The following is a 13,201-nucleotide window of genomic DNA, read 5'->3' as shown; positions in this document are numbered from 1 at the left end:
CTATTTCAGAAATGGGGAATCTGCAGGAGGAAGGTATCAATTATAATGGTAATTTTCAAATCTGTATGCAGGGGCATGTCTGAATGGTGACAATCTGTAATCCTCGCCTTATGTTTGCAAAGAAGAATTATAAGAAGTGCGGAAAAGGGCGTACTACCTGCACAAAGTGTGGCTTGTTTTCTGCGGAACAGGGGTTAGAGTTTTCTTTTGCTAGGTTAAGTAATGTGTACTGTCAATATCCCAATAATGCTTAATCACTACATTTTGATAAAATGTAATCAAATGCATTGTCCTCGAACTGAACATCCAAACACACACAATTGTGTTTCTCTTTATGCTCCTTTTGTGAAAATGCTTTTCCTTTACGGTGCCCTTCTTGTGCTCAATTCGAAGGGCTCAGTTTCCAAACATCAGTTTCTGGTGATAGGGAAGAAACAGTGCACAGCTTGAAGGTGCATTTTCACAAAATGAGAATATTCAGAACCTCAAAATGTATACATCGATAAGCCCAAGGTGCATGGATGCATCGAAAACGGTTCCATATGTTGCACTATGGGTGAGACAAGCCAATGAAAAGCCAAAACAGAAAGTAGAAAATTAACACAGGTTGCTCAGGTGCAGTGTGGGAAAGCAAGATTGGTGTAAGAAGTGTGCAACTGTAGCAATGCAACAAATGAAGCATGTATCCCTTTGAAGAATTTCATTAAGCAGCAATAGACAAAGAACGATGCTGGATGAAATGTACATATTGCAATTGCTTGTACATGAGTTTTAAAAACATGTTTCTTTGAAGACAATCTGCTGTAATGGGATAAAAAGTTTCTTTTTTAAGTAACATGTTGATTACAGAGAAACACATTGTTTGTGGTAAACTAAAAATACATCTTTGCAAATTATATGTTGCTCAAAATGTGGCTGTAATGAGACAGGGGTATTACAAACGATATACCAGTCAAGTTATGCCTTTAAAATGTAACTTCAGGACTTGTCTCTTCCATGAAAGGAATGCTTACCTGCGGTCACAGTGCTGATATCCCAAATTCTTAATCCTTCTTTCTGTCCACCAAAACTATACACAAACGGTAAATCTGGACAACAAGCGGCACAAAAGAGAACACCCTGCAAAGAAAAAAAAACTCATTATGTAAACAATATTGAGGTGAGATACAGCCAAATGGTCAGCAGCACCCAGTTTTAAGGTCTTCTGCCAAGCAGCCTGTTGGATTATCTGCACATTATCCTTTTGCTAGGCACAGGAGGTAGAAAGCGCTGCACAGAGTGAAGAGCAGCCTCAATCACATCATCCTTTTAAAAAGGAACACAGGAAACAGCTCACTGCTTGTTCTATACGAATAGTATGCTGCTACGTCCTTAAATAGTAACATTGATTGAATTCCACCGTCATGCTGATTTGATCTTTTACTATAAACTAGAGAGTAGCATAGTCCATGTGAGCCAAGTCGAACATTACACAATCCCATCTAGTAGCCATCGCTGAAAGTTCACCTCCAGTTCTGAGCCACATCAGCAAGGCATTGTGTGTGTGTGCAAGCATTTTTCTCCAGGAAATTGCCTGTCTCATAGAGGGCAGTGCTACTTTATACATAGCTAAATCATCCCAAGACAGACATTTTGCAAGGCTGTCAGGGCAACAACATACCTGGTTTCCCATTTATTAGGTAACATCAGTGCAATATAGTCTACTTTATACATATCTTAATTTGCAAACCCACAATGCCTTGCTGATGTGCCTCAGAACTGGAGGCAAACTTGGAGCGATGACTACTAGGTGGCATAGTGTAATGTGTGACTTGGCTCAAATGGACTATCCCACTTTCACATTTCAGATAAAGGTTTTTTATCAAGCCTTTTTATACCCACTATAACTTTGTGGGTACTATAAACTAGAGCAATGCAACCATCTCTTAGGAAAGCTGTTCTTTTTGTAATTTTCCCTCCATAGTTTTCAGTGGAACTCCATTATTTTTGCTGTTTTTGATCCTGTCCTGACTTTTTGAAGGGAAGTTAAGATTTCAGCTTCACTTCCTTTGCCTTTTGTTCACATGTTATGGGGACATTGATCAGATCTTCAGACAATCAGTACTGGGAAACATTGTTTCCCTTTTGAATTCTTGTATTTTTACAATTGCAAACAGCACCTTACAGTGCAGAGAAATGGGAACACTGTGTATCACCCTAGTTTTTTTACAGACGATTTTGGTTACTTTTATATGAGCCTAAAGACAAGCTTGTGGCAGCAGTTACATTTGTCCCATGCGTGCATTATTTTGCATGTGCACATTTGCGTTTACTGCGTATAGCTACTAAACATGGCTAGTCCCTTACAATAGCCGTGCCACAAGATTTTTGCTTGTTCTATGGCCATATTGTAGTTTGTCCTTCTTCCTGCCTTCTCAGGTCAGGAAAGTCTTTATAAGAGGTCATGCACTTGCCTCAGGAAAGCTGTGGCTTTCGCGAGCTAGTGAGCCTGTGTGTATGGCCCAGAATGGGGGCTGGTACTGTCTAGTCCCAGTCTACATCCTTGGTGTCAGAGTGTCTGCTACTGGGGCAGATGTGGAACCAGTAGTTGTCCCTGATTGGAAAACTACTGGCTGTTTGAATGATGGAGCAGATCCTTATCATACCTTATGTTCCTGCTGTTTCAAATTTGAAATGATAAAATCTTGCATTAGTGGCCATAATATGCTGAGCACTCAGTTTGTTCTTAGAAATGAAAAGTGTAACTGTACGATTGGCAGTCATTTGACAGTAAACAACGGTCATAATAAGTTGTCTACTAGCCAGATAACTAACCTTAATGGTTTGAGAGATCAGTGTTGGAATGCAAGTACGTGTGAATGGAAATTACGTACTTTTTATCACAATGTATTTCAGGGCTACTTCAGGCAGACTTTCAATCATTTGTTCACTTCCGATAAGCATTCTGCTTCAGGCGGGGTCAATTCTAGTAAACATCTGCATCAATTTGATCCCCTAGTTGCACAGCATAAGAAAAGTTTCAGATGTTCAATTAGAAGAATTAAGGGGCTGATTCATGGAATTTGTGTGCCGAAAAACGGGAATTGTGTGCCATTCTGCCCGCAAATCCCTGTTTAACAAATGGGTATTTGCGGGCAGAATGGCGCACAAATCCCAGTTATTCGGCGCACAAATTCCATGAATCAGCCGCATAAAGTAATAATATGGATATTCACGCAAAGTTGCTTGCTATAAAAAGTGAGAAATAGAATTATAAAAATAGCATGATCAACCACCGTTGCATCTCATTGCAAAATGATGGGGAGAAAATGCTAGAGATTCTGGATCCAAAAACAGCTTGAATTTCTGTCAGATAATTAATGGAACGAAGAGCTGTCAGGCCTTGGCACAGTTAAACCCTGTATCAGAGTCTATTTGGATTTAGCATTTTGAGAGACTGTATAAGAAAGGGGTTTTAAATTCATGCATAATTCGCCACGAGTACATGGATTTGTCTGATTGGTCTATAAGCTTTACTCATGAGGTAATACAGGATTTGATTCTAGCAACCAGTTCAACAAGAGCTGCAGGTCCTAATAATGAAACCAATTAAAATGTTAAGGCTGCCCCTGAGGAATGGGAAGACATTTTATTTATTGTATTCTCTCAGTTGTTTGAGTCCAATAGGATGTCTGCATCCTGGTAAACATATTTTGTACTGCCTATTTTTAAACTTGGGGATCGTAGTAACCAGACTAATTATAGACCAATAATGGTCATGGATACTGAGAGCAAGTTACTTGCGTCATTGCTATTAGAAGCCTTGAGAAGTGTTGCTGAGAAGTAAATCACTGCTATTGGTGTTGAATAACCCTTCTTTTCCTTCTGACAGACTTTGAGTTATAGGACTGTTCGGGGAATCGGTATGAAGAGTTCCCTAGACAATATTGTAACACATTCGGATCTTCAGTCTATTATTTTTAATGATTTCTGTTGGCACAAAATGTGGCCCTAATCTAACTTGCCCTTCAACCATGCTAAACTATACCCTTGTGAATTACTAGCCCTAGGTTGCGCTGGTTGCTCCGCTTATCTAGGGTTAGGGATAGTCAAGAAGGAAACATGCCCTATTGCTATCGTAATGAGGGATATGTGACTGAGCTGGTCCCCTGTAGGGTAATTACTGACAGGATTGTAAATTTTTAATATTAGTACAACCCCATGAGGTCCATAGTCTGTTTGTACTTTCTTGGGCTCAGACTATGGTATAATCTGATGCTTTCCTTTGTTTGGTGGAAGCATCTATGTACGTTCTTTTTCCCAAATCATTGGTATACTTTGGAAAGAGACCGGACAGAGCCTACCAGTTTCAGTGGACTGAGATAATTACAGCACTTTCTTCAGGGCTATTGTGCAGCACTGGTTCTTGTTGCTGCACAAAAGGGTCACCTATGTGGCTCCTTTCTTTTTTCGCCATTTCTTGTGTGGTTGTCCTTTGTACGTCCTTCTACCATTCTGGAAGGGTGAGGTCTGAATGTGTGTTTTTCCTTTGGCAGGAATCCTTTTGGCTCCAGTGTGTCTGTGAAAACAGGAAGCATGGGAGACATGGGAGGAGCCCGGAACTCCCCTGTCCTTTGCTGATCTGCCTGAATGGAAACAGTTCCCACTGGGGGGCTGGCTGTCCTGATTGGAAAGCCACCCACCCCTTTATGTAAACTGCAGGCAGAGTGTACAGAGGAGTGAATGGGAAAAATGAATAAAAGGTGATGTTTCTGAGACAGAAGGCAAGTCGACCACTGGAACGGAAGATCCAAAGCTGTAGACAACCAGAGACGCCTGGAGACCCTTCCAGTAATCGTGAATTGACCACTGCTGTCCTGACCCCGTTTTCTCATCGACAGAGGAGCTCTGAAGCGGACAACACCTTCCCTTTGGCTGGTGGGACCAACTAAGCCCTAAAACGACCTGCAGATCGAGCCACCCCCTTCAGTGCTATGAACTTCCAGGAATGAAAACCACAAATAGGGACCTCCAACCCATTTGCAGTGCAATGTCTTTGCATGGACGAATCATCCCAGAACTTTGGTAAGCTCCAGTTGGACCTCCAGAGAAATGCTCCCACTCATCCAAGTCCCCTCACAAGAGTGCAGGACTGCAGAATCGCGCAAGATAGATCGGGTGGTAACCGCTCACTTTTGGAGCTAATAACAGCACCAAAACCGCAGACCGACGTGGGAGACCGAAGAAAGCCTGCTGTGACATCCCATTCAAAGTCCTTCCTTTCGTCATCAGACCAAGGAATCAGGAGACCGGGTCCATCGCTGCTGCACAGGAAAGAATCCAGCTGTAATTTCTTCAACCACTCTAAGGTACTGTGGGGCTTAAGGTAGAACTTACCTCAAGTTGAATAGTCGTTCCAGTGTAACTGGAGTGCGATACTAGGTGTTTGGGTGCCCACCCATACCTCTTGCCCAGGCTTCACAGCTTGTGCTCTTTTAGGGAGTCCTTTGAGGGGTCCTTAATAACTGTGTTATCTTGCTAAAATATTTTATTTAAGTAACTAAAGTATCAAATTTCCCTTTTCTGCTGCTGCATAAGGCTTTTGCTCCCATCCTGCAATGACTTTGATGAACTCTTGACTCGTTAGGGATTGGTCTGCTTCAGCATTAGAAGCCTTGAGAAGTGTTGCTGAGAAGTAAATCACTGCTATTGGTGTTGAATAACCCTTCTTTTCCTTCCGACAGACTTTGAGTTACTTTGTAAATTAATGAAACTGTCATTTCACAGTAACAAATGTGGGTGCGCGCCACTCCTGTTTAAACATTGGAGCTGTCATTACTGTCATTTTTTGTAACAATTGTAAGTGTGAGCAACTACTATCGAAGCAGTCACTTGATATTTCCTATGTGTATTGGTAAGTCTAAAATAGTATTTACATACCTGCCTTGTGTATATAAAATAAATCTAACTTCCAGAGTGTAAGAGTTTCCTTGGGATTTTGTATTGATTGGGTAAATTGTACTTACCTACAGATCACCACCTCCTCCTAAGAAAAGCCTGGCTGCTCTGTCATTCTACCAATCCTTTGCGTAGTACAGACGTATGCTAAGAGTTGGGGACCTGTATACCAAGGCATAGTTTTATAGAGTCTTAATTTAGGAAATCTCCCCTAACAAAGATCGAGCCCCCAGCGACCCCAAGACGATGCACAGACATCTGGGAAAATCTGAGTTGGAGGGGAGGGGGCGTAATTAAGCATCAGTGTGATTGTCCCCCCCCCCCGTCCTCCATAGGATAACACTTGGAACGAGTTCCTTTGTCTCCTATCTGCATTCCACTTGCCTTTGGTCGTCGAACCTTTGTCGAGTACCTGCCCTGGATTAGCCTTGGGTCTGGAAGAAAGGAGAACACTCTACTCTTCCTTTAGTAAATTGTTGAATAACTTTGAAATGGTTTTAACTACCACCACCTCAAGCCAATTGCATCCTTTCTAAAAGAACCCATACTGGTAAGAAACACTAAATGGAATGCTGTAACTCTTGTGCACCAGGCCCCATCCATATTAGTGTTTGGACTTCTCAAGTTATGATATTGCTCTTGTGATTTGGTTCCCATCTTTTACTGCATCTAACTTACATACCTGCTTTGCTTAAGTTACCTGATGTTTATTAAGTGAGCCTACAGCCGATTGCAAATATTTGTATTATAGAGTAGTCTGTGAAAATACTACCTGGTAGTTTCATTTTCCAGTGTGTTCGTAAGACCTAAAATAAATACAGTATTTTTATACTGACTGGCTAAATTGAATTATTGTGTGCTACACTGTGTGGACTCATTCAGGGCCCCTGACCCCACTCACACTCTACTAAGACTAAGCCTTGACTACTCGTCCACCTTCGGCTAACCTCGCAGAGCTCCCTGAATATCATAACTAGGATGGTCTCCTAACAACTGCACACCGGGTCATATTTTAGACAACCATTTTACCACCATCTCAAATGGATGACTTCGAAGAGATAAAGTGCTGTTTCTCTTTTTGAAGTTCGCATTACATTTAAGCTACTACTAGAAGCTGTAAACCAGTGGATGAGTATCTGAGCAAAGAGCAAATGTGCTCTTAGGCAACTACACCCTGTCATTACAGTGTTTTAAAAACAGAAAGCAGGACCATTAACTGCACTAATTATAATAGCAACCAGGGGAGAGGGCCATGGTTAAGATAGGTTGGACTTTAATAATAAGAACTAGCTTGCATGAAAGAGGGTACCCGGTGAATTTGACCAAAAAAGCCATGAAAAGAGCTGACAACCATGGGGAAACGATCCTCGAGCAAATGCCTAAAGTCAAAAATAAAGACAATTTGGTCTTTGTTAACACATACAGCAACCTCTCCAATCGGGTTCGGAAGATCATTCATCGCAACTGGAGAATACTTGAGAAAGGGAAAGTTCCCCTTGAAAGACCACTCATCGCCTTTTGGAGGAGTAGATCTATTAAGGATCAGATTATGCACAATGACATTACAAAACAGACGCAAGCGCAACCAACCCTAACAGAAACATGGGGCTTAAGACGACCAGAGGGACATTATCCATGTGGATCCTGTAGCTGCTGTGAACAGACGAAGAAAACAACAGAAATAGACCTTGGCCTTAACACCTTGTGGAAACAAAAAGTGCTAACAAATTGTAACTCCAAATTTGTGGTGTACGTTATTTGGTGCCCCTGCAACAACCTATATATAGGGAAAACTAAAAGAAAGGTCAAAAACCGGATAACTGAACACAAAAGGTGCATAAAGAACAGAGTCCACTCAGCCCCACTGGTGGGACACTTTATAGAAAATATACATAGAGTGGAAGATCTGAGGTAGTCTGTAGTCTATCAGGGAAAGAATAGTAATGACATCAACCTAGACCAAAAAAAACTACTCTTGAAAGAAAAATTATTAATTTTTCTAACTAACAGTGCAGACTTGGGGCTAAATGAAAGAGCAGAATAGAAAGATCATGTAATTGGCTCGATACTGGGCGTCATGATTGACCTGTATGTAATTGACAATCCAGGAAGATGTGCAGTTGGATGCCTAGATCATCTTAATAGATTGTGATCCCCGACAGTACAGTATGAAGGAGAGATCTGCCTAATAAAGTCTGGGCATTTGTCTTGACTGTGGAAATTGGCACAACTTAATGCTTCCTTTGGAGCTAGAGATATGAGTACCATGGGTACTTTATATCACCCTGGTTATATCATTGTGTAGCCCATAACCAGTTGCTGTAAATAAAATCCAAAAACTGATGCTCGAGTAGGGCAGGTAGTCGAACATGGAAGAAGACACTTGGGAGATTCCTGACCTAGTATACGTGAATAAAATGACAAATGTAACCGAGTAGGCGAGAAGATAAAACTACATAAAGATGGCCATCAGACAATTGCAATTATGTGCTGGCATTATGCCAGCACATTTGAAATATAGACACAGCAAACCAAAGGATTAAAGATATTTAAGAAAGTAAAGGAACTTCACATCGGCATACATACCTGTGCTCGCCATAGTTATATCAATGTCATTCAGAGGGGGCGAATGCCGGGTTTACAAAAATTGTAATGCGGGATGTGAAACATGAAAGGATATCGTGGAAGAACAGCAAAATGACCCGTGGTAACTGGAGTCAAGTAGGGGGGCCGAAGGCAGTTTATTTACTCTTGCGCCTTAAATAGAAAAAGGCACCCTCACATAGGGACGATAATCACATGACGGAATGGTCACGTGAGACCAGTGACTATATTAAAAGCAGGAAGTCGAGGCCAAGTAAAAAGTACGCGACCGGCGAAGACACACTAGGCGATAAGGAAGGCGCACACAGGGTCTCTAAGAGATAATACAGGTAAGATTCTGCGGGCATCATTACTCAAGAAATAATGAGGCGGTTAAATACTAGAAGGAATATGATTTGTAAGGGGAGGAATAGGAGGACCTTATAAACATGTCCACACCGCCCTTCAACACCTTTTGGCTAATAGGACAGGTTGGTCCATCTGTTATTTTGTTTCCTTTCTTGCAGTCAAATAGCTGACGGACTTAGTAAAAACAGCTAGTTGGAGATACGTGGCCCGAAGTACAGAGTGGGAGCCAGAACCCTAAGTGTCGCAAGATCCATTTAAAGACATCTGAAAAACGAAATGATCCCCTATTGGTAAGCCTTTGAATGCTTCTTTGATGTAATAAGCGTTCAATAGTGGTAATATTATTAAAAGCTTAAGAAAAATGAAAGTAGAAACAAAATTTGAGAAAAAATTACATTTGTTTACCGCCGGTTTGTTGCTTTCGTCCTTTGTAGTCCAATGATGGTGAGGACATTTGGAGCAACCCGATGAAGGCGGGAAGACTCTAGATCAAGCACTTTGAGCTAGCAATATTATAATTGAGATGTAAAAATCGAACACATGGGTAAGAGCAGTAGTGTGTTTGTCGTACTGATGGACAACTGTTGTAGCTCATGTCAGCTCATGGCTTTTCCATTTAAAACTGTGCGTGTTTGTCACCCTGCATAGGTCTTGTAGGAATGGTGCACTTGAATGGCTAGAACCATCGAGGGATCGCTACATGCAGCATAAGCCGAACCATAATAAACTTGTGTGCGAAGAAAAGACATATCTCGACACAGGATTGGATTAGGACATTGAGGTAAAATGAGAACATGCCACAAATATGGGTGTCTTGCTAATGCAATATAAAGAATAAGTTAAAGAAGGAGATCTGGGTCAAGATGGACTATAGACCGGAGTTTGACATAAAGAAATGGTAAAGATAATTAGGTAAAGAGACAATAATACCTAAGAGAACAATACATGTGAAGCCTGTCATTACTGCCAAGTGAGGGTGCGCCATCGAAAGGTGAAAAGGAGGAGTTAATAAGTTAATGATTCCCTCCTGCTGTGACGCTAAGCATAGCAAGTTGTATCTAATGAAAAATACAATCAGGATATGTCGAACACTAAAAGTTGATTGTCCTTTACTTGTTTCCCACAGATATACACTTGGTGTCTTAGCCGGAAGAGAGGAAATAAGGGAGGGACAAGATGTGGATCCCCTAATGGTTCCAAGAAGACAACATTGTATTGTACATTACAATTTAATGTGGCTCTAACCCTGATGAATTTCCTAATAATAGTCATAAAAGGCTAAGGAAAGAAACATGTTGGGAGTGTTTGTGAATGCAGTATGAAAGTTTGGAATGAGTGGAGTAAAGACTAATGGGTAAAAGTGAAAAGGACTAGGGTGTGCCAGCTTAATTAGAGAAGGTTCTGACCACAGATCCATACTGAAAATTAATTTAATGAGAGAATGAAAACTTTGATGAATTAAGGGACCAGAATATATTGTTGAAGTACGGTGTCAATAGGTTGAACATTGTAAAATCTGTTTTATATTGATGTATGCACGTTTGATATAAAAGTGTACGCTTTTTTGTGATACTATGTTTTATAAAAAAAAATAATAAATTGATATTTTTGATACTTTAAATGGGTATGTGATGATTTAATGATTAATAACACATACAAACGGGCAGACACGATTGGAATAAGGGGAACAAGTGACCCGGTTAATACATTATATTGTACCAAATTGTAGAGGGCTGTTCACACGTGGTCTAGAGAAATATCTCCTCTAGTCTCTCGGGTGTTTGTAAGGACTTTAATACATAACATCTTTTTTATGCATGCAGACATGGTTAATATATCTTCGAAAGGGTGCTGAAAAATGCATTTTAGAAGTCCAGGGAAGTCGTACCACAACAAATACCTTTAATATGGTGAGTAAAGTTTCAAGTTCGAGACCTGTTGTAACTTTCTAAGCCTTCATAAGAGCATTCTAAATATTTTATATGGGGCTTGAACTGTGAGATTTATCATTAAGGTTAGAAACCAAAACGGATTCACAGATTCTAATGCAGGGAGTTTCAGCAGAGTTAACAGCAAAGCAACAGAAGCACACACGTTTCCCAATGGTTAGTAACTTTCGGAACAAGCATCAGCTCTACAGTCAAGTCAAAAACACCAGATTCCGTTTACAAAGCAGGCAGCTATTAGGTGGGTAAAATCTTTGAAGCTGGGTAGTAACAAACTGACAATTATAAAATGAAACATGCCCTTGCTTTTCCATCTTCACACCTTATGTAAGCCTTGTATTATTATGCCAGCAACACTCAACAATAAATATGGGTCATAAACGGCCATTGAAGCCCACCTTATGTTCTATAGAGTGGAAATAAAGCATTCTGCATAGGTGCTATGCCTTTACACTGCCAGTAAGAGGCCACACTGAAATAAACAGCCTTTTTTAGGCCTCCGTGGGTCAGCCTGCAACAGGCAGGATTTTGCCTCCATCAGGAGTAGTGGGGGATTTACCCCTGAACTCCCCATGGCATACATCTCTGCCTCCTCTCCCTGCCTCACCCAGTCCAACCTTTATCAGCAGGATTGGGGGATTTAACTCAGATACACTGCTTCTGCGCCCCTTTCCCCTCTGTGTCCTGGCAACTGTGCCACCATGCCACACACAAATGAAATAGCCACCAACCTCTTTACACGCTGACCTGCTTGCCCGCAACTTCCTGCTTCCGGGCTGCTGGGGGTCACACCACCTTAGGCAGTATGCAGTCTTCTCTAGGCAGCATTTCCTAAGAGGTATCTCCAAGAGCTAGCCCAGGAAATGCATCCTTTAAACTATATACTTATCCATACTGTATTTCTACTTTTTAAAACAACTACATTATAGCAACAAGCCAAACAGATTGTAATTGTTTATTTATAACGCGCTTAATACCAAAGGGGTTTCTAAGTGCTGACCCGGGATTCGACCCTGTGCTGCTCTGCGTCCTCTTGCTTCCAAGACAAGCAGCCGGCCACTGATGCTGCTCTGCGTCCTCTTGCTTCCAAGACAAGCAGCCGGCCACTGAGCTATACTACCTGTGCTCAATGTCTATGTGGCCCCTAGCCCAACAATGTAGTCTATGTAGTCCTTTAAGCATAGGTCTCCATGGGCTCACATAGGCCCCATCAATGTGCATTAAAAAAACATTTTGCACATTTTGAGAAAACAATTATAATTGATACTATTTTCTCTGCATATTCTCAATATTTTTAAATATTCATAGTTGACAAAAGTTGCACAGTCATCAGGTGATGCTGACTGGAAGTCATGGCACTATAAATGCATGGTTATATATATGATGTGGGCATCCAGATGTTTTACACTTCAACCCCATCTGTCCCAGTAAGCAAGGTCAGAGATGAAGAATCATGGGAGTTTTAGTCTAAAAACATCTGGAGCCACATAACGCGTAAAATCATACCCTAACGTACATAAGTTACTAACATGGCAATACTTTTTCTTAAACCAAACGCATCAGAACATCTTAACATACTGGACAGAACAATCTTGGTTAAAACAGACATGCAGATTTATTAAACTATATTGAACTTTTCCTACAATTTCTCAAATTGGGAGAAAAAAACAGAATTTAAGTACTATGGTTTATGTTTATGAAAAATGCATGTGGAACACATATCCCCATGGCTTCTGTATGTGGTGTTCAGAAGTCCATTATGACAGCCTAAACTGGGAGGCCTGCATAACATCCAAGTTAAGGCATTCTAGACGGTAAGTTCACCCTGATGCAGGCAAAAGGGTTGTGTTCTCTGGATGGAGAAGGGAACCCCACGGGTTAAGGAGGCACTTAGTAGCACCAGTGCAAGTTTAGCTGAAACTAGTCTTTGAGACATTTGTTTTAAACATGCCCTGGTTTATCAAACTATGGGCTCATTAGTAGAGACGGGTAAGGGGTTGTCAGCACAACTGACAACAATGGTTCTGGCTCTCGTGTTGGGTGGGAAAACTAAAAAAAGAAATACATGTCATGCTTCTGAAGTTAAAGAGCCACGTTGTTTTAATATTTCCACCACTTCTGTTACTATCAGTAGATTCGGAGAAGCAGTGCCATTGGACTTGGCAATTGCTCTTGATTCTATACATTGAAAACATGTCAAGGCGTTCATTCTAAATATGTTGGTCCTCTGTGGCGAGGTGGGATATGACACGCACCGGTATTTGGGAGAAAAAAGCCAAGAAGGCTAGATGCCGAGATGCAAAGGATTAGCCTACAGAGATTTTGAATCCCCTTCAAACTAAGAAGGCATTCCTTAAGTGTCATTT

General features: G+C 41.1%; 1 protein-coding gene across 1 annotated transcript in view; it reads right to left on the bottom strand.

Annotated features, from left to right (window-relative positions):
- The window catches only part of PWP1 (PWP1 homolog, endonuclein), a 429,968-nt gene that overhangs the window by 20,287 nt on the left and 396,480 nt on the right, over window positions 1-13,201 (bottom strand). Inside the window, exon 14 of the mRNA XM_069628279.1 lies at window positions 1,014-1,119. Within this exon, the coding sequence (XP_069484380.1) occupies window positions 1,014-1,119 (106 nt within the window). The remainder of the gene's footprint in view (window positions 1-1,013; window positions 1,120-13,201) is intronic.

Source organism: Ambystoma mexicanum, chromosome 12 (genome assembly GCF_040938575.1).
Source record: "Ambystoma mexicanum isolate Mex_15411 chromosome 12, UKY_AmexF1_1, whole genome shotgun sequence".
Lineage (NCBI taxonomy): Eukaryota > Metazoa > Chordata > Amphibia > Caudata > Ambystomatidae > Ambystoma > Ambystoma mexicanum.
The sequence above is the reverse complement of the archived record's forward strand: the minus strand, read 5'-3'. Positions and strand labels throughout refer to the sequence as shown.